The 22,335-nt window shown below is 34.9% G+C and overlaps 1 protein-coding gene across 1 annotated transcript; it reads left to right on the top strand.

Moving 5' to 3' along the window:
* Window positions 1–12,656: 12,656 nt before the first annotated feature.
* LOC149247782 (uncharacterized) lies at window positions 12,657–19,070 on the top strand. The gene is made up of 3 exons (XM_089445594.1): window positions 12,657–12,766; window positions 15,493–18,377; window positions 18,494–19,070. The coding sequence occupies exons 1-3, from the start codon at window positions 12,657–12,659 to the stop codon at window positions 18,862–18,864; spliced, it is 3,366 nt and encodes a 1,121-aa protein (XP_089301720.1). The 3' UTR covers window positions 18,865–19,070.
* The last annotated feature ends 3,265 nt before the right edge of the window (window positions 19,071–22,335 follow it).

Below are 22,335 nucleotides of genomic sequence, written 5' to 3'. Positions count from 1 at the left end.
CTATCTCAGCCAACAAATTATAATCATAACAACCAATAGAATCATGATGACCTAATGCATACAATGACCTCAAAATGCATGTCTAACCTACCATATATGCTTAACCATAACCATGACAATGCATGCATATAGAAATCGACACACATAACAATGCATATACACCATACAGTCATGACGACACATCCCACAACAACACCATCAACCTTCACATGGCGACATTACTACAACCATGATCAACACCATGAAAATACAACAAGCACATGGACTAAAAACATAAGGAACACATATGCAATCAACATGAATGCATGACCAACACACAACCGATTTAGTCTGAGGGGTGAACCATGCTCTGATACCAATTTGTAACACCCTCCTCCCACATCTACCCAAGCAACTAGCCAACCAGGGTAGACATGTAACAAGAGGCTACTATAATACGATTCGACCTCCTAAGTCATTTTAAGGAACTGGAACTGATAAAAACACACCATACAGACATCCAACATCAACATTAGGACCCTCAAGAACCAACCCAACCTTTCTGCCAACTAGCCCCTGGATAACACTAACATTTTGGACTACTCAGCCTTTGGATTCTCTCATGCTATGGGCATGCCAGTGTCCAGGGACCTTTGAATGCTCTCACAGGCCTGCAAGCCAAGATCCAAGGATTCTTTTGCTCAGTTATGTGCAAGTGTCCCGGGATTTAAGCCACCTTTTTAGCGCCAGAGCCCAGGTCACTGCCTAAAATTGAATGACACCTTCAAAATAGTAAGATAACATGGAAATCACAATACTAATGCAAATACTTGAATAAGACCTTGACTAGACCCCTACTAGCCATGATAGGAATTTCATCAAACATATCATGAATATGTAATCTACATGTGTAAATAATATATTTGAGCATATGGGTCTCATACTTAGCTGAGAATCGCTAAGAAACATTAATGCGAAAAAACATAAACTTCCATTTCATCCATTAGTCCATAGATATATTGGTCATTCATATACAGGTAAAAACATGATGAGAGACATACATAAATATTGTCATAAAACATATACTTAACCAACATAATAGGGACAAAAATACCAAGGAAACAACAACAATCTAACTCACATATAAACCAATACAATACTCATAAAATAACAAGGAGAAATAACCTCTTATTAATGATGTAATGACCAACCTGGTATGGGACTACCACGTTGCACCCAACCGTAGAATTGTTGAGACAAATCTCTCTTCAGCCATTCACCCCCATGCCATATTCTAAGCATGAATTTGGTATCTCACAAAACACATCAATCAAAACCATTCAGGGCTTCCAGAGCCCAACCACCTCAAACCATCAAACAAATATTCCACCTCATGGTGAAACATCACAAATCCATCATCAAATTGGCCTCTATCCAAGCTTTCTAGGGCTTCCAAAGCGTTTGTCCAACCAAGGCCTGCAAGACTAGTAACTCAACCCACAGCTTTTACCGGGATTCCAAAGCATTTTTCCAAGCAGGGCTTCCAGGACTAGTAACTCAACCCACCAAGGGCTTCTAGAGCATTTGTCCAACCAAGGCTTCCAGGACTAGTAACTCAACCAAAGTTGTTACAGGGCTTCCAAAGTGTTTGTCCAACCAGGGCTTCTCGGACTAATAACTCAATCCAAGCTAAGGAAACATGAGAACCAACGAAAGCAAAACAATTAAATAAACCTAAAATATCCATGGCTATCCAAGAAATGGTCAGGCAAGGGAAATCCACTGTCAATCCAGGAAATCCTCCATGCCAATGACATATTATAACCAAGAAACCACATGCATGTGCCATGCATGTCACAACTAGTGAGGAAACATACATGCAAATTGGTACCTGCAAGAAAAACCTATTGTAGCTGTTGATCCCGATGTCCTCTTGCAATTCCCTACTCTTCGTTTTCCTTCTTACTCAAAAACTCCAGGTATGCCACACTCCTCTAAGAGTGCTCCAAGAAACTCTAAGTGTCCAAGAGTATGAGACAGAGAGAATAGAAGAGAGCTCCACCAAAACCTATCAAAAGCTTACCCACTGATCCTCATAAGCATTTTTATCAGCCCTCTATTTTCTTCATTTTCCATTATTTTCCTTCATTTTCCTCCTCACATGAAACCTATGACCTTTCCAAAGCCTTTGCCATTTCCTTTTCCAATTTCCTTAGCCATAATAAACCGAATGAACACCCACTAGAATGTTTTTCCCACCATTCAGCTTAGAATACGTGTCCCATGGTTGTGGTCTTATATATTTTCACATGGATTTGACACAGAGGGTTGTTACATATTTAATTATTCAACAACCTTATTTTACAAGTGTTTTTACGATAGCTTAAGCCAAGGATATTACATACTCCCCCCCTTAAATAGAACATCGTCCTCGATGTTCTTATCTTGTTGGAACACTAACATTTTCTCATAATATAACAATCTAAATAACCATAAATGGAATATTTTCCGTTCGGTATGAAGGATTTTTATGTTCAATAGGTAGAATCAATAATGTTTGTCAAATGAAATACTTTTCATTATCAATTATTTATGCAATGTGAAATAATATTTCAATCATAATACTTTCACAAGTGCTCCAAGAGCACTAGCCTTCTAATCATAAAAATGATAAAAAAAAGTTGTATCAAGTGGATGTGGTCTTTTATTTAGGGGTTGCACCACTCTTTCTTTCTCACTCGTATTGTTTGTAAATTTCTATCTCTCTCTCCCACAATAATTTCAATCAAATTCAAACTCATGGAATTCATCTCCAACCATTTTCCTCTCGTCTCACTGTTTTCACCATAAATTAAGTCATAAGTATATACATTAACAACTTATTTTCTCTATGCATGCATATAGATAAGTCATTTCTCACATGTTCATTTGCTCATACAAACCTACAAACACAACCTGTTTCATCAAAATTGTCACTTAGATAAATTAATAGATCATGCATGCAAAACTATAACACATACAACAACTTAGAGACATGAAACTTACCGTTTATTCTAACATCCAACATCTTTAGATGATTTCGAAATCAATAGCAAAATATAGACATAATTTCATCTGACCGTAGTTAATGTCTAGGAATTATTCATGAACTGAGCATATTCCACCCAACTGTGAACTATCTCCAATAGTTACCCACTGAGCTAAGATCTACTTGCCACTAGAATCAACAACCTCATTGATTCCTTGGTGGTTTCTTCCCAGCAGATTTTTAGTAGTGTCCTGCTTTAAGGTCTGCCAACCTTTTGCCTAGGTCTTTTTGTTTTAGTTTTTTTCAAAAATGATTCTTTTCTTTTTTCTTAAAGCACCCCTTCCTCTCCCAATGTGCTTTATTTTACTCCAGTTAGTATTTCTCTCCAACTAAGTGATTAACATAATATTTCTCTCCCATTATGTTAATATTTTCTATTATTTTCTCCTAAGGATTTTTAGGAGACTTTTAGGGAAGGTCCATCTTGGATTTAACCACCAATAGTTTTTCATAAGCTGACAAGAAGTCTTCTAAAATTGTAGATTTATTTCCTAAATATCTCAAACAATGTATTCATTAACTGAATAATAAAATAAATTATTGCATCATCACATAAGTCTCATCATGGCTTCCATATCCATTCAATCCAATAATAATTAAACGTCTAAAAATCCATTGTAATTTACATAATTTTCCATTTTCATGTTATCATCAAAGTAAAGGAATATTTATGTACACCATGCATCTATACTTGACCCTCAACATGGGTCCCACAATTTGTAAAAGTACATTGACGACAATTCATCACATGTCATACAGGTGGTATACATTCAAAATTTCCACATAACAACAATCATGCAACATAGAAAAAAAACATTAGCGTATCTTGCATACCATAGAATTATACTTTCTGTAAGGTCCCACCTTACCAACCATGGATATTATAGAGAAATAACAGACTCATTGAACACTAGGACACAATGCGTTTTTTTTTTTTTTTTTACAATTATCTTGTAGCCATGTAAGCGACAACCATTGGGGAATTTTGGGCAAACAATTTGCAATCATGCAATATACAACCACTATTGTATTTTATCAAATAGTTTGCAAGCATGAAATCTACAACCATTGAGGGATTTTAACAAACAATTTGCAAGCACGCAATCTACAACCATTGAAGCATTTTAACCAATAGTTTGCAAGCATGCGATCTACCGGCATTGGGGAATTTTAGCAATTAGTTAGTAGACATGAAATAATTTTCATAAATAAGCTTAAACTATCAGAGAGACAGTAAAACTAGAATTTAAAAAATAGCATGAATCATATTAATGTCATCAATGGTAAAATTTCTACAAAACAACTCAATCAACAATCACTATAGGGCAACGATAAATCAACAAAATCGACCAAATTATGTGTCTAAGTTTGAAAAGCACTTTTTTGGAATCAAAGTGGGGGTTACATGGTCTTAAGGTAAAAATACTCGCTGATGTTGAGCTGAATTGCATCCAAAACTCTCAGGGATGCAATTTTTTAAAACAACAAAACTTTGGATCTCATTTACTACTTTTTCCAAATGCATGGAATGCAAACTTTCATCTACAACTCTACATGAAGAAATAAAACCCAACATTATGCTACTATGAGTTTTTCATTGAATTTAAGTTCACTATATGAATTCTACTTGACTCATTGTTCATTTTTAACATCTAAACATGTTCTTTCAATGTATTTTTTTTTAAACATTCTATTGTCCTCTTCAGGGTCAACCCCAACTTCTACATTCTTTAGTTATCACACAAACCATACATGCATTCATTCTTTATAAGCAGTGCATTGCAACTTTACTCATTTTTTTATGCACCATAATCATTATTGTAATAATATGCATGCAAAGGTTGGTAATTAACCCTTACTATAACTAGTTAGTTTTCAAGATTGTTCATAGGTGCAATAGAGGTTTTATTGTCTTTTATCCGCATCCATATTCAAATGTCATGAGCACAACTTTTAAAGAAGCATTATCACTTTCTACTCTTTAATGTGGTCATTAATCATGCATCACACATCTCATGTTAATTTTAGTCTACTACAAGTTCAATTAGAATCATACTTGAGATGATGCCCACTAGCATCATACCTCTGGTTCTTTTTTTCTTAATGATTTAGAAAAGGTGCCAGTGTTGCAACCATTTTCTCTGATACCACTTATAACATCCCTAGGTAACCTTGCAGGAAAATGCATGGAGTTAAGAATTTTTTATTTATTTTTAACATTTACCAATGTGTAACTTTCTAAATTACTTTGTATATTCCCTCCATGACCATTATAATAACCATCATCATTACATAAAGAAATATTTAGTAAAAACATAGTGAGTTACACAACCATTTACTACCATTATTGTAGCATATTAACTTAAACTTTCGAATGTAACATTGCATTAATTCAATGATTATTTTAACTCAGTTAGTTAATCACACTCTTGATAATATAACCATCACATCATGTAAGGAAGACGAAACAAGAAATCACATCATTAGACACCGATATACCCTCGAAACCCCGTAGGGTGAAAACCAACAAATGTATACTTTTATTATTAAATGCCCGTGAGGGTGTTCACCCCTCACTCAATAGCTTGTAAAGGAGTCCATCCCTTAACCATTTTTTTAAAATAGTATAAATAATTATTATATGAATTGAAGCATAATTAGTTATAGGCTATTACAAACATCATGATATCATTTACCCATCTTCCCATTAGTGGATCATCCGACAGTTGACATTTCTAAATCTGCATGGACCAACAAATCTTTATCTACCACAACGTTAAATGTGAATTATCCTTTGCACAAGTCAGCTTCATTTCCTATCGTTGCTTTTATCATCACACTAGATATCATGATCAGATAAAACATAAAATATTAATTATCCAATAACCAATTTCTATTAGTGACACTTCAACATCTATCCGTGTGCATGCATAAATCATAGACATAATGTAATGAAATATATTCTTTAACATCATTGCACATGCATTAGTAACAAGAAAATCATTATCAAGTGTCATCTTTCCAACAAAACACTAACATAATCTTGCATGCACTTTCATATTCTTTCCAATGAAAAGCTAACATACTAGATATTGTTCTTATGCATGCAAATACATAACAATATTTCAGGAGAACTAGCCCAACAAGTAATTTTCTTTGTGCCTACTATTATGTTTTCTTTTCCAAATGGATTAATGCAATAGATTATATACTTATACATGTGAATGCATGTTCTTTTCCAAAAAAAAAATTCCATAGGAGAGTTATTTACAATGACTATTATGTATAAAATGCAAGCTCTATTTCAAACAAAGTTAACATAATAGTTATAATTTCGTTCATGCAACTACTTTTCCTCTTCAACAAAAAATAACATGATAGCTTATTGTTCTTGCATGTGAAACATATATTTCTTTCCAAAGGAAACTAACTAAATCTTGCATGGAAAGATAAACACATTTCTTTTCCAAGAGATCAAACACATAACATTTATTCTTTCATGCATGCAAAGAAACACTTTCCTCTTACCAAAATATCTAATGTAATAACTATACATAATCTTTTCCTAAAAGAAAACTAATACCATAGCTAATCCCTTTAGGTGTGGAAATGCATATTATTCTTCCCAAAAGAAGGATAATACAATCAATATTATGCGATTGCACCTTCCTTTTCACCAAAAATCCAATTCCAAAACTATATTTTTCCATGCATGCAAGTGTATATGTTTCTCTAAAGAATCTTCCAAAAGAATCTTAACACAATAAAGAATACATTTACCCATTTTCCTCTCTAAGAATGTTGAAAGCGGTTGGGCGTTTTGAAGCAACTGGAAGTCTGTGAAAGGATGGATATTATCAAAATAATTTCTTATTTGATAACGTCAATTAGGTAATAAACGTCGTAAGTTCTCCATGGCGTGCTCCATTGTTCATGTATCATAAAATAATATAAATAGCAGATTAATAGCTATGACTCACCTTACATCGAAAGCCCTCCTCCTTAGTCATGAATATAAATCGCAGATTAATAGATTAATAGCTGTGGTGCACCTTACATCGAAACCCCTCCTTAGTGAGGAGGAGATGTTTCTAGCTATATATAATAAATAAAAACAGTAAATGTAGTCAACGTAAAATCGTACGTTCCTGTGTGCATGGTTTGAGATGTGAACCCTGTGGACATGCTTCTTCTGCTTTTCTCTTCGCCATGCCTTTCATGCGGACATCTAGAAAGTTGATTTGAGTGGTAGCCACTTGCTTATATAATAATTTTATATTCAATTGAGTGGCATGGTCATATTATTCTAAATATTTTATGCAATATGTCATTGTTAGCGTTTATATATATATATATATATATATATATATATATATATTTTTGAAACTGGTCATTTTCTGATTTGCCCGTCATTATGACACTTTCTAAAATTATTGGCAAGTTACCAATGACGTGTTTATTTTGAAATAAATCATATATGACAGCTAAAAACAGTGAAAACGTGTATACGAGCGTCAATTTTAAAGCCTGGTACTGATGATCAGTATGGCTACCGTCATAATTGATTCCAAATCGCTGCCCATTAAACCTCTGTACAGATGACAGCTCAGAAAACAAATGATGGGGCAGAATGAACGAGACACTCAGGGAAATGGCGACTGAGATCAATGAACGCCATTGGGTATCAAGGACGCGTATTTATCGAGAGAAGTAAAGTTTCTTTTATTTATCAATGTTTGACTTTTACTTTGTACAGAAATTGAAGTGATCAACGTTTCATGGCAACTTTTTTTAAAAAGGGTGCGAAACCTTGGAAGAAGCCCGTTTCGGCTTAATTCACTAAACGGTAGATACATCTAATATATATAATATTGTTGTCTTATAAGATATACAACATAATTTTGTTATGAAATTGGAATCTGGGTGGGGAAGTTATCATTAAACTTTGCCAACTATCTTACAAGTTATTTTCCAATTTTTTAATTGGTTTAAGAAGTGAAAATGTACACTGCCAATTCTGGCATGCCCATTTCTCTTGAGGATTGCAAAAAGGAGTCCTCTACAGAGGAGGCCGAGGAATTAATTGGATGACCAAAAGTAGTTGGAATTTGGATTAAAAAATTTCAAAAATTCTTACAATAGCAGTGTTTGAAACTTGTTTTTGACAATGAAAATAGATTCAGCACCATCAAAAACCTCCTAAATACTTAAAATATTGAAATTTAACAACTATGACTTAGATGTAGAAAAATTCCCGTCAAATTTTGATAAAATCTAGCTTAAATTTCCATGATTTTTAAAGAAAAAAATAAACGGACTGGACTACGGTTTCCAGAAATAATTCTACTGTGACATGAATGAAAGGTACTCTGCTCAAGAATCTTATACAAACCACCGATAATTAAGGTCTGAATTGCGTGACAAGTGCTCCTTCCAAAGAAAGCACGGTTGCTGTATCTTCCAAGTCGCAAGATTGTGGTATAATCGTTAAATTAAGTAGGAAAATTTGGTCCCCAGAAGCCGTCTTCTTCTGAGTCAATCCAGAGAGAGAACTGAAACTATATATATGATTGAAAGCTGCTCCAGACCTAATTTCTTTAGTTGAATAAAAGATTGCTGCTCCCCCGCCCATAATTCCGATAATTAATGTTTGAATTCCGTGACAAGGGCTCCGTTCAAAGACGCAAGAATTACGTTACATTTGTTGCCAGATCAATTATCAACATAAATAAATATTTCCACGGCACGTTCATCTAGAATATCGAATTTTCAATCTATATTCCATCAATCTGGACTTTCATACCCGCTGATTTCTTTGTTCATCTAGAATATCGAATTTTCAATCTATATTCCATGAATCCGGACCTGATTCCTTTGTTCATCTAGAATATCGAATTATAAATTATAGACTTCTTTAATAGCCAAATCAATTATCAACATAAATAAATATTTCCACGGCACGTTCATCTAGAATATCGAATTTTCAATCTATATTCCATCAATCTGGACTTTCATACCCGCTGATTTCTTTGTTCATCTAGAATATCGAATTTTCTATTCCATGAATCCGGACCTTCATACCCGCTGAGTTCTTTTCGGATCTTGATGTGTATCTTTATAATTTTCTTTGTTTTGAAATTTCAAAGGAAAGCATACCATTTTATATATATATATATATATATATATCATTTGATTTATGGTTATTGTTGTCAGTGAGTACAACCATTCATTCTTATAAAAAATAATAATAATCATTATTTAAATTAATTAAAATAATTTTAAATTATGTTTTATAATTAAAAAAATTATAATAATATTTTATTATACTTATTCAACGTAATATATTATAATATTTATTAAATAGAGTGTATTATTAATTTTGTTGATAAAAATACATATTAATTTTTTTTTTTTTAGTGATAGATTGGTTTAAATTTTTGGGAAGATTTTCATTCGAATGCATTCTTTACGTTTGCGTCGACACATGCATTCAAATGTGATTTACGCCGAAAAATCCTCTGAAAACTTGATATGGATCACATAAGCTTAAATTCAACAGATTGGTTTAAAATCAAATTTTCAGAATTTAAAATTATTTATTAAAAATAAAAACCTCTCAATTATTGATTTTTTTTTTCAAATTTATTGATTGTTCCATAATTAATATTTTATTTAAAAAAACAGTTGCTATTACTTACTTTCCATGTTTTTATTAACCATGAAGCTAGCCGACTTAAAAAACAGAATAAACAATGTTGCATGTTACACTTATTTTTTATTATTGAATAGACTTGGTTCAATCATTTCACAACTCAATTTTAAATCATGATACAATATAAAAAATTAAATTTAACTCAACACTACAAGAAAAAGAAAAATAGGAATCTTTTGCGCTTACACTTAAGCCTTCGTGTAATTTTTTATTTTAATATACTAGTGATTGCAATTTTTTATATTAAATATTTTATTACACATGAATTCTTTGTCACATGATCATATCAATTTGATTTTTCTAACATAGAAATTCTACCATAAATTATTTATTTTGTAAAGATATTAGACATCGTAATTTCTCTTTCTTATTTTATCCCATAAACAAAAGATTCAATAAAATGTGGGTAACCAAATAAATCTTAACTTTTGTAACAAAAGATGATGTTAGGGCTAATGTTTCATCTAAAATTATCAATACAGCTTATTTTTATTTGATTCCAATGTTATTAAGTTCATTGATTATTTATGTTACATCCCTTCTTTTCATTATATTTAAATGTATTTCATTATTAAATTTATGAATTTCAAACATTCAATAATTACCATTGCTGTGTTTTATTATTAAATTTATAAATTTATTTTAACGTTCAATAATCAAACTGCATATTACACTTGGTTTTATTTAAAAATATATCAAACTTATTTTTCAATATTACCGTGTATCTCTATATAAGTATCTATCTACCATGGTATTTACTCTATCCGTCTATGTTTTGAACACTCAACGTTAGTAGCCTTTCGACCTTAGTATCTACCATGTTATTTACTCTATTTAAAATTTTATAGTCGTTAGAGTTATATATAACCATGTATTACAAATGGAAAAAAAATAAAAAAAATATTGAGAAACAAAAGTATGATGTTATGGTGTAATATGAATCGAGTTCTATTAATTGAATTTTGTACTTAGTTTGATAATTCTTCTTCATATAAAAAAATTATTTAATTTTTAGTGGTAAAGAATATTTTGAAAATTAAAAATTTAATATAAAATTAGTAAAAACTAAATTTATCATAATAAATTAAATTTTTTATATAAAAAATATATTGGGATTTAGTGGAGAATGGTTTTCAAGAACCAGCAGATATAGCAGCATATAATGCCTTATCTCAATAAGAAAGAGATGTGTTAAGGGGCAATAGTAAGAAGGATTCAAAATCCCTGTTTTATATCTTTCAAGCAGTTTATGAAAGTATTTTCCCAAGGGTTGCAGCAGCAATGAAGTCCAAGCAAGCATGGGACACCCTCCAAATAGCCTACCAAGGCATAGCAAAAGTCAAAACATCAAAGCTGCAAATGTTGAGGAGAGATTTTGAAACACTTTGTATGAAAGAGTCTGATAATATAGACTCATTTTTTACACATGTAAGTGGGCTGGTTACTCAAATCAGGTCTCATGGTGAGACACTTGAGGAAAGAAGAATAGTTGAGAAAGTTTTGAGAAGTTTGCTAGCAAGGTTTGAGGCCATTGTTGTGGCCATAGAAGAGACGAAGGATCTCTCACAGTTATCAGTGGATGAGCTTAATGCATCACTAATTTCTCATGAACATAGACTGAATAGAGCAACAAGCTCCTCATTGGAGCATGCCTTCAAGACACAAGTATCATTTGGTCAAGGTCGAGGCAGAGGAAGATCATATGCTAGAGGAAGAGGAAGAAGCCCACACAGAGGTGGAAGAAGCAGCCCTTCAAGCTCAAATGGAAGAGGCAGCAATCAAAATCCAAGTCAAGGCCCAAGCCAAAATCAAGCACAAGGTCAGAGGTATGATAAATCTCAAGTTCAATGTCATTACTGTAAGAAGTATGGTCATTATGCAAATGAATGTAGAAATAAGCAATATGATATTAGTAACAAACCAAGTGTAAATTTCACAAGAGAAAATCAGAACCATGATAGCATGTTTTTAGCTTGTAATGTAGCACAAGAAAAACAGAGTGATATATGGTATCTAGATTCAGGGTGTAGCAACCACATGTCAGGAAACATAGAAATGTTTTTTGATCTAGATGAAAGTGTGAAATCTGAAGTGACATTAGGGATTGATAGCAAAGTCTCTGTCATGGGAAAAGGTAGAGTTAATATCCTAACAAAGAAGAGGGAGAAGAAATACATCTCTGATGTTTACTTTGTCCTCGATATGAAACATAATCTCATGAGCGTTGGACAGCTCATGCAGAAAGGCTACAATGTCTTCTTCAAAAATGATGTGTGCACAATTTTGGATAGGCCTCCAAGCAGACAGTTGATTGCAAAGGTTCAGATGACAGACAATAGAATGTTTCCCCTAATAATAATATCAGATTTGCAGAAAAAAGGTGCACAAGCACAACTATCTATGAACTCATAAGAAAATGGAAGAAAAGGGACAACGGTCACACAAGTAAACTTTCAAGCAGAAGTAAAAGATGAAAACTGGTTATGGCACTTGAGATTTGGACATTTCAACTTCAGAGGTTTGAATTTGCTGCATAGGAAAGGCATGGTGAAGGGTTTACCACTCATAGAAAACCCAGATAGCATATGTGAAGGATGTATCTTGGGCAAGAAACATAGAGAGACATTTCTAGCAGGAAAGTCAGTGAGGGCAAAGGCACCTTTGGAGATTGTCCACTCAGACCTATGTGGACCAATGCAAACACCATCAATTGGTGGCAGCCACTATGCATTGACCTTCATAGATGATTACATAAGGAAGACATGGGTCTTTCTCCTAAAACAGAAAAGTGAAGCGTTTGAGCGCTTTCGCCAATTGATCCAGGTGGATCTCGAGACACTAAGGGGATGGATAAGGCTCGAAATCCAAAATGGCAGAATGGAGAATTTGGTGGCATCAGTTGAAAGGGCTCGTCTTCCTGATCGCAGTGGCGCAAACGGTTCGTCAATCTTAGCTCGTATACAAAAGATAGAGCTCTTCAAAGTTTGGTATGGCAGGGGAGAAATAGGGCCCAAAGTGCACCACATGGTATCCCAGTCAGCACAGGGGACCCACATGGTAGCCCATCAAACTCCGACACATGGCAGCCCGTCATTGGCCTTCTAAACCTGCACTAGCAACAAGAAAACCATTTTTGAGTTAAAATTATATAACAAAAATTAGTTTAAAATATGGTTATATAAACCATCTCAAAACAAAATATATATTTTTATATTAACTAATATAAAAAAAGTTAATATATAAATATATTTCATATAAAAACCAAACCCAAATGGGGGGCAACAAATATTGGTTGGTTAATATATAGTTCAAACATACAACGCATATGGGGGAGACACTGTATGATATCATATAACATATATGGTATGTAAAACAAAATATGTAACCAACGTATAATGCATGGTGGAGTGGTTATAACAAAATGTAACCAACGTATATCTTTACATTACCCAAACGCATATGGTTGACCACCGAAACGGGCATGGCTTGGGTGGGCGGCCATGTGGTGGTCCCGCCGCCTAAGGCCATCTAAAAATGTACGCACCATTAAAGCGCCGGCTAATGCATTCCGTAGACTTGGTTGGGATGGAGATGGGTGGGGTCCTGTGAAGTATGGGCCCACCCCCCAACGATGAGTTAAATATATGGTTGTAAACTATACGCTTGGGTTTTGTAAAATCACATATTTTATTTATATATGTGTTAAAAATAAAACCCATAACAACCAAACCATGGTAAATCCGCCCATGAATTTATATAAACTCATATTTTTACCAGCGGTGGGAAGAGGAGGACCCCACGAATTTCGAGACACGAGTGGACACTTAAATCGAGGCAGTTTAATAACTTTTTAATGCAGGGACCATGAATTTTGCAGGAGGGCAAAATTTTCAACTTCTTAGAAATTGACAAATTTTATATGGTTTTTACACCACTCGTCGCCACGAGCGCAATGGTGCCGTCTGTTTATTCATTAGAGGTCTGCATTTTTTGTCATTTCCAGATTGCACATAGAACCATGATTTCAGCGAAAACATGGAGCGGAACCATGAGCCATGAAATTTTCCCAAGGAGGTAAAATTTCACTTTGTCAGAATATGGTTGAGTTTCTACTTGTTTTTCATGGTTTTTCACAGGGATCTTAATGGTGAAGTCAAATTTGACATCTGAGCAGCGGATTTTTAGCTCATTCCTGAAACAGAATCCTTGAGGAATCCCGAGGGAATCTAAAAGATTCTTTGAGCTCTGAATTTTCAAATTCTCATAATTTGGATTTTGGACAGTCGTTTCAGCATTGCTCGACGCCACAAATATGATGGTGTATTCAGATTTGTCTTTCTCTCATTTATTCTTTCAGTCACTTTTCTAAGCGTAGTGCAGATGTCTATCTTCATGTGCGAACAATGTTCTTCTTGCAATCGATGATGTGAAATCGATGTTTCAGGAAGCTTCAGCACTTTGACAACCTTTGCTTCTGATGGCCCTTGGTGGTGAGGTATATGATGTGCTCATGTACTTCTTCATTGTGGCCCAATGTAATGTATGAATTGAGGGGATTATCAGGGGATTATTCTTTTCATTTCTTAACTATGGGATAAATTTATAAAATTCTAAAATTTCAATATATTTATTTTAATTTTTTAAATTTTAATACATTTACATTAACCATTTTCAGTAAATCATGAAATTATGAGAAAGTAATTTTTTGCCAAGTGAGATTTGTGAAGCTCAAAATGTATTCTAAATATATCGTGCAAAATATTTGCTATCGGGAAAAGGGGTATTTTAAATATTATGTGCAGAAACATATTTAACAAAAATGCCAATCAAATTAAACCTCGATGTTATAATGTATAAAGTCGACTTTGTTCCTCCATTCATATATGTTTTCTACTTTGTTCCTCCATTCATATGTGTCTTCATTTTTTTTACTCTAATTTAATTATAATTAAACCAAGCAAGAGTATCTAGAATGCAACATTTGTTTAAATGTGGCAATTAGTTCATACCTTTCAAAATTCAATAATTAAACTAAGCAGCGTTAGCTATATGGCCTTGTTCCCCGTTGCCAAATGTTATGAAATTTTATCTTTATAACTCATTTCTTATTATTTTTAATAACATTAACATTCATCTAATAATACTTATTTTAAATATTTAAAAATATTTCATAATTTTTTTTTAATCTTCTACCTTATCCTAAACTTAAAATTAATAAATTGTATCATTTACCTTCTTAATGGTTGAAACAACAATTTTGATATTTAAAAAGAAATTTTAAAAAATTATTTAAGAAAAACATAATTTAATACAAGAAGAAGTAGCCTAATTATGCATTATACTCGTAACATCTACTTTCTCCCACATGTTTGGATGGCATGAGAGATAGGGTCAAAGTTGTTTTTGGATCAATGACGGGAATTTGTATGGTCTGAGAGAGAGTCAAAGTTGTTTTCGGGTCAAAGACGACATGTATATCTATTCAATGTATGAAATACTACTGCTCTGGCCAGTATATTACCTAATACCCTGTAACCCGATTCGTCGTCCTCTTCTAGTTTTACTTACAGTTTCGCTTAATACTCAGTAACCCAATTCGTCCTCCTCTTCCAGTTTCATGACCCATGCAGCAGAGTAGGATGAAAATGCAAGGATATAATTTTATGTGTCTCATAGCATTTCTAGTTTCCAATATTTTCCAGTATTTTGGCAGCTTACCTGCACTCATTTGCTGCGTTAACGCTCTGTCGGAAGATGGAGCCGCCCTTTTACAAATCAAGTCATCCTTTGTGGTTCCAAAGAATGTTCTTTCAAGCTGGACAAACGATGTGGATCCATGTAAGTGGGAAGGTGTGCAGTGCAGCACCCATGTAAGGCGGGTTATTTCAATTTCCCTACCAAATAAAGGTCTGTCTGGCCGTCTTTCCAGTGCAATAGGAAAGATGCCTGCCCTGCAGAAGCTCGATCTTTCGGGCAATAACTTGTCGGGTGCTATTCCTGGCCAAATAGCCAACTGCTCTCAGCTTCGTCAACTCAATCTCGCTAACAATTCCTTCACAGGCTTCATCCCTCCGGATATCGGGAACTGCAGCCTTCTTACCGTTCTGAATATCAGTACCAATGATATTTCTGGTTTTATTCCCTCTGAACTGGGTAATCTCGTAAGCCTGACTACTCTGTCGTTAAATACAAATAAACTCAGTGGTGTCATTCCATCGTCTCTGGGAAGGCTTGCCAATCTCGATACCATTAGGGCAGAGTCCAACTACTTCAGTGGCTCTGTACCACCCGAAATAGGCAATTGCAGTAAACTGCGCATTTTGATCTTGAAAGAATCAGGATTGCGAGGAAGGATTCCTTGGGAAATTGGGAATTTGAAAAATCTTGTTATGTTGTCCCTGTTCGGCAACAATTTGACGGGTACTATCCCTCGTTCTATCGGCAACTGCAGCAGCCTTGAAACCATTGCTGTTTACAAGAACTTGTTACATGGTACGATACCAAGGGAGATAGCTCGGTTGGAAAATCTGAGACATCTATGGTTTTATCAGAACCATATTACAGGCTCAATTCCTGCAGGATTTTTCAGTGGACTGCTAAAATTGGAGTCGTTTGATGCATCACACAATAATCTGAGTGGGGTTATACCATATGAAATGGGCAATCTGAAGAATTTGAGAGTCTTGCACTTAGATTCCAATAACATGTCAGGTTCGATCCCCTCATCCTTTGCCAATCTTACAAACCTGCAGGAGCTAGACCTATCTTCCAATAATTTTGATGGCACTTTGCCTGAAGGAATCGGCCTCCTTCCCAATCTGACAATGTTGTATCTCAGTAAAAACATGTTCAAAGGTCCGCTGCCTGCTCGACTTGGAAGCTCTGGCAACCTGGAAGATCTTGATTCATATTCAAGCGGATTAAGCGGATCGATTCCCTCTGGACTATGCAACGGTAGGTCTTTGATTCATCTTGCCATCTTTGATAACCGAATAGAGGGGAACATCACCGGCCTTCTACAAGACTGCGTCTCATTGCAACGCGTCCGGCTGCAGAACAACCTCTTCACGGGCTTCATACCAAGTAATATTTCTATGCTCTCGGTCTTGTATTACCTTGAGATTTCTTACAACAACATCCATGGAAGTATACCTTCTTCCATTGGACGGTTGCAGAACCTTACAAATCTCCTCCTTGCCCACAACAATCTGAGTGGTGCCATTCCTCCCGAGATAGGAGAGTTGAGAAATCTGGGAAAGCTCAATTTGAGCCGCAATAATCTCAGTGGAACCATTCCTCCAGAAGTAGGGAACTTAATTAATTTGGAGGTTTTAGATTTGAGCGGAAACCGGTTGGAAGGAAGCATACCGGCAGCCTTGGTCCATCTTACGAATCTGTTGACATTAAACTTGAGTGTAAACGCATTAACAGGAAGAATCCCCAGTTCCCTGGGGTATTGCAAACAATTAAGCGGCCTATACCTGGCTAGAAATAAGCTGAGCATGACCATTCCTTTGGAGATGGGAAAGCTTGCAGCCAGTCTCAGATATGGGTTGGATCTAAGCTGGAACAATCTATCTGGATCTCTTTCTCCTCAGATAGGAAACTTGAAGTTCCTTGAATCCTTGGACCTCTCCCATAACCGCCTGTCTGGTAATATTCCTCAATCTCTCACAGATATGGTAAGCCTAGATCATTTCAACTTCTCTTTCAACCTATTCACAGGGGCCATTCCTTCATTAAGGGCATTTTTACAAGGCCCGCAGAATGCATTTGAGGGTAATCCAGGCCTTTGCGGACCACCAACAAGGAACAGTTGTTCGGATTCAGAAGTAGCAGGTAAAAAGGAAGAATTAAGCTCAGCCGAAGTCGCAGGGATTACCGTTGCCTGTATTGGGATCCTAACTATTCTCATGCTTGCGCTGCTATACGTTTTAAAAGCGTCAAAGCCGAACAGTAATAGACACAGCAAGTGTACTATTTTTTCAGGAGATGGACAACTCGGTAGAGTCCAATACAGAGATATAGTGGAAGCTACAGACAACTTCAGTGATGATTACGTCATCGGCTCTGGCACATCCGGCATGGTCTACAAGGTGATGATTCCAGGACAGGACAAAATCCTTGCTGCCAAATGCTTAAAATTAGCGAATCATCATCAGGACAATATTCAATATCGCAGTCTGAGGCACGAGATAGAATCATTGAAATACGCCCGTCACAGAAACATCCTGCGTCATCGGGACCTGATAACAGAGCATGATGGAACGAATGAGGTAATAGTTCTTTTGTGTGACTACATGGTCAATGGATCGTTGTGGGAATATCTGGGCGGAGCATCGAAACGTCCTAATCAGAGGCTGGACTGGAGGACTCGGTATAACATTGCAGTGGGCGTGGCAGAGGGACTCAAATATCTGCACCAAGACTGCGAACCTCCAATAATTCACTGCGACATAAAGTCTGCCAACATATTGCTGGATGATGAATATGTAGCACACATCGCAGACTTTGGACTTGCAAGGCTAGTGAAGAATTCATCAATAGATTCTGAATCAAGTTCTCTTCTAGGAGGGACTCATGGCTACATTGCTCCTGGTACTAAATCTCCATGCGTTTTCTCTTTGATCGTCACGCATTTATTTTTGTTTTGAAATGTAATCGTAGGGATCATCATATTCTATGTCACGCTAATACATTAATGTTATGTGTAGAATGTGGGTATGGAGTGAAGGCATCGACGAAGCAAGACGTGTATAGCTTCGGTGTGGTGTTGTTAGAAATGGTAAGCGGAAAACTTCCTGTGGTAGAAGAAGACAGTCAGGAGTTTGTACATCTAACTGCATGGGCTGCGAAGAAGGGGAAGGAAGGAAGAATGGATGAAATAATTGATAAGGATTTGAGAAGTAGCAGTGATTATAATAATGTGAAGGATGAAATAAGGAAGATGATGGAGATTGCCACATTTTGCACTCGATCTGCACCCAATCTCAGGCCATCCATGAACGTAGTTCTTGGCATGTTTAATCGGCCACAGTCTGACCACTACTTGTTTCTCCCTTCAGAAACTGAGATCTTAGAATGAAATTAACAGTATGATGTAATCTTAGAAATATCGCTTTCTGATAAGTTGGGACATCTTAGAAATATCGCTTTCTGATAAGTTAAGCTAGTGAAGCTAAATTTGACTCAGTAAAAGTTTCAATTTACTTTGGCAGTTTTTGCACTTTTTGTTTTGCCTAGAGCGCTTTTTGTAATTTAGTCTAGTGTCCCTCTTTATAAACGTCTAGTGTCCCTCTTTATAAATCAAGGTTTTAGATTGAAAATAAAAGTATGATGTGATTTTTGACATAATTGAAAATAACAGTATGATTTAATTTTTGAAATATCTTACTATTCTCCGGTTTAGTTCTGTATTGTGTTAAGGTAGTTCAGTAAATTTGACTCCGCAATAAAGTGATAAAGTGAATTTACAATGAATGGTTTTAGAGTTCTAGATTTTGATAATATATAGCTTTGCCCATAATATTTTTCGCAATATAATTTATATTTAAAGTGTACAAGTTTACAAATATTTTACAATTATAGATTTTTATTTCCTTCCTCTAAAATTTTTAGAATAAGAAAACATGATGTCCCTAATATTGTTGATGTATGCATTTGTATATTTCTCTAGCAGTATTGTTCTCATTTCCTAACACTTGGTTGTGCACTTTTTTCTAAGTACATCCATATTATTGGCATCCGCTTAGTTTCACTTGATAAGTGTGTGATACACCAAAATATTGTTTCATCTATTTTACCTGAACTGCAGTAGCATGTGACGAAGCAATCTACAGGACCCATACTTCTATTTTTATAATCTTTTGTAACATCTGTCCGAACATTCTATAATGCTATTCTTGTCTTACTGCATGTTGCATCATTGTCGACGAATGCTTATTTTGAAGAGCTTAAATAGCTATATGAGGCAGAGACATGTACCTGAATATAGAAAACCTTATGACATTTTTCCTGTTTTTATTACATTTTTGTGTATTTAAACTGTATGATGAAGATCACTTTAATTACACTGTTGTTTAACATTTGTTTAACATAATTAAATAGTTTTGTAATTAAAAGTGCATTTAATTAGCATTAGTATAACGTTTTATTGCTATTATGTTTACTTCAATATGCTGGTTTTTATGAAAATTTTATATATTAATTTTTTTTAACCTGCAACTTTTGATTTAATAGTGTAAAATTAAAGATGCCACCATATTCTCATAATACTCTCTTGTTAACAATAATGCAATTTTCACAATTAAATTCTTTACTTTCTAAATCATATATTCATTTAAATTATGAAATTTATAAACTTGATTATAAATTTACTAGGGCATTTGTTAATTGACATGTATCACGATTTGTGTGGGCTTATGAAATGTCCTCCTATTGGCATTCTCCTATGTGCCCCCAGGGCTTGTGAAACGCTCTTCAGTTTGCATACGCAACAAACTCTCGATAGCGTTCATGTTTCCATATGCAACAAATGCTCAATAGCATTATTAACTATACCTGCAGTTTTTAATTGAGTGTCATACATGATTACAGATTGTGATGCATTTTAACAAAGTTTGGCAACCTAGGGTTTTTAAATATGAGCCCCGCATAACATTACATCATTATTTAATGAATAAAGTTGTTGTAGTCATCATGGTTGTTCCTAGAAGTTGAGCGATGTGTCTTCACCATCCTGTGATAGCCTAGTCACTGCATGTACAACCTCATCTCTTATGCTAATTTTGTTGCTAATCTGGATGGCTCCTAGAGTCCCGAGTGAAGTCAGGATAACCATAGTCACATATTCTTCCCAAATCCCAAGAGTCGTCAAAGCTACAATGAAAGGTACACGCATCAACCTCAACCAATGGAACTTAGGGTTATTATAAAATTATTACAGCATAGGTAAGAACCTAGCTGATGAATAATTGCATAAACTTGAAAGAATTGAAAAGGAAAATTGGAAGAGAGAATGAATTCGATATCTCAATATTGATGAGAGAATCAATACATAAATCAACTATGTTAAGCTTAACTACATGCAAGCACTAACGTTCACTAAATCTAAGTGTGCTTTATGCTATGTTAATGTGCATGTACACCACATATAAACACTAAAGCTAACTAATGTGTGTGACACAGAATGCTGGCTCTCAAGCTAACTAAAGCTAACTAATGTGCATGTACACCAACATGACCCCTTAAGCATAACTCAATTGAGTATGATGCAAGATTGATGAGTCCCCACAACAAGGCCATTTTAGGTACCCATTTAATATGCATGAAACATGAAAGAGGGAAATCCTAGGGGGAAGAAACCCCCCCCTCAAAATACAATGCAAAACTGAAAGAAAAGACAATTCTTATGCAGTTGCGTCATTCATCTCAAGATGATCTCACAAAAAGTGAAACTTTTTCTCAATGAAAGTCTTGGTGAAGAAGTTGGCAGTCTGCTTAGAATTGGAATAGTATTGCAAATCGACGACCTCATTGTGAATCAATTCTTTGATGTAGTGAATGTGGATCTCGATATGTTTGGTTCATTGTCGTTGTACTACATCTTTGTAAAAATTTAGTGTACTCTAATTACCACACCATATGATAGTTGGATGATGGACAATGATACCAAGATCAGAAAGGAAATGCTTCAGCCAAATGGCTTGAATAGCGGCAGTGACTTCTCCTCTATACTCAGCCTCTGATGATGATAAAGCAATGGAAACTTTCTTCTTGCTTAACCAAAAAATGGGGTTGGATCCTAAACTAAGTACATAGATGGAGGTGGACTTGCGATCAACGTTGTCGCCAACCCAATCTAAATCTGTGAACCCAATGAGATCTAAAGAACAATTTGCTGCATAATGAGTCCCATTGGTGGTTGCCACCTTGACATATCAAAGATGTACTTTTCAGCTTTCTAGTGTAACTCATATGGCTTATGCATGTATCGGGAAACTACTCTTACAACATATGAGAGATCAGGAGAGGAGTGCGTGAGATAAAGAATATTTCCCACAAGTTAACAGTACAATGTGTAATCAACCAATGATGCGTCTTTTCCATCCTCAAACTTTATCCCTAATAAAAAAAGTGTGGTTGTTGGCTTGCAGTCGCTCATGTGAAATCGTGCCAAAAGATCTCTAGCATACTTCATCTGAGAAATGGTAATCCTAGAACCATTCTAATTGATCTCTAGTCCAAGGAAGAAATTGAGCAAGCCCATGTCTATCATAACAAATTTCTTATGCAATACAGTTTTAATCTCAACAATGGAAAAAATTGAACTACCTATTATCAAAAGAACATCTACATATAGTATTATGATCAACATAGAGTCAATTTTCTTTAGAAAATAAACGTTGAAATTAGATTTGCAGCATACAAAATTTTGATACAACAAATAGGAATCCATCTTTGCATACTAGGATCTAGGTTTTTTCTTGAGGCCATATAGATATTTCTTTAGTTTGCATATAAGAGATGAATATTGCATGTATCCTTGTGACTGCTC

Source organism: Pinus tabuliformis, chromosome 7 (genome assembly GCF_031772625.1).
Source record: "Pinus tabuliformis cultivar Carrire ecotype Pingquan chromosome 7, CPIR1, whole genome shotgun sequence".
In the NCBI taxonomy this organism is placed as follows: Eukaryota; Viridiplantae; Streptophyta; class Pinopsida; order Pinales; family Pinaceae; genus Pinus; species Pinus tabuliformis.
Note: the sequence above shows the minus strand (reverse complement) of the source record. Positions and strands in the feature narration are given on the sequence as shown.

What these genes read in the sequence shown, in the direction of transcription:
- LOC149247782 (XM_089445594.1), top strand. Translation starts at nt 12,657, where the DNA reads ATGGAGAATTTGGTGGCATCAGTTGAAAGGGCTCGTCTTCCTGATCGC. An exon ending in ATAGAGCTCTTCAAAGTTTG is followed by an intron (nt 12,767 to 15,492) that starts GTATGGCAGGGG and finishes GTATTTTGGCAG; the next exon opens with CTTACCTGCACTCATTTGCT. An exon ending in TCATGGCTACATTGCTCCTG is followed by an intron (nt 18,378 to 18,493) that starts GTACTAAATCTC and finishes TGTTATGTGTAG; the next exon opens with AATGTGGGTATGGAGTGAAG.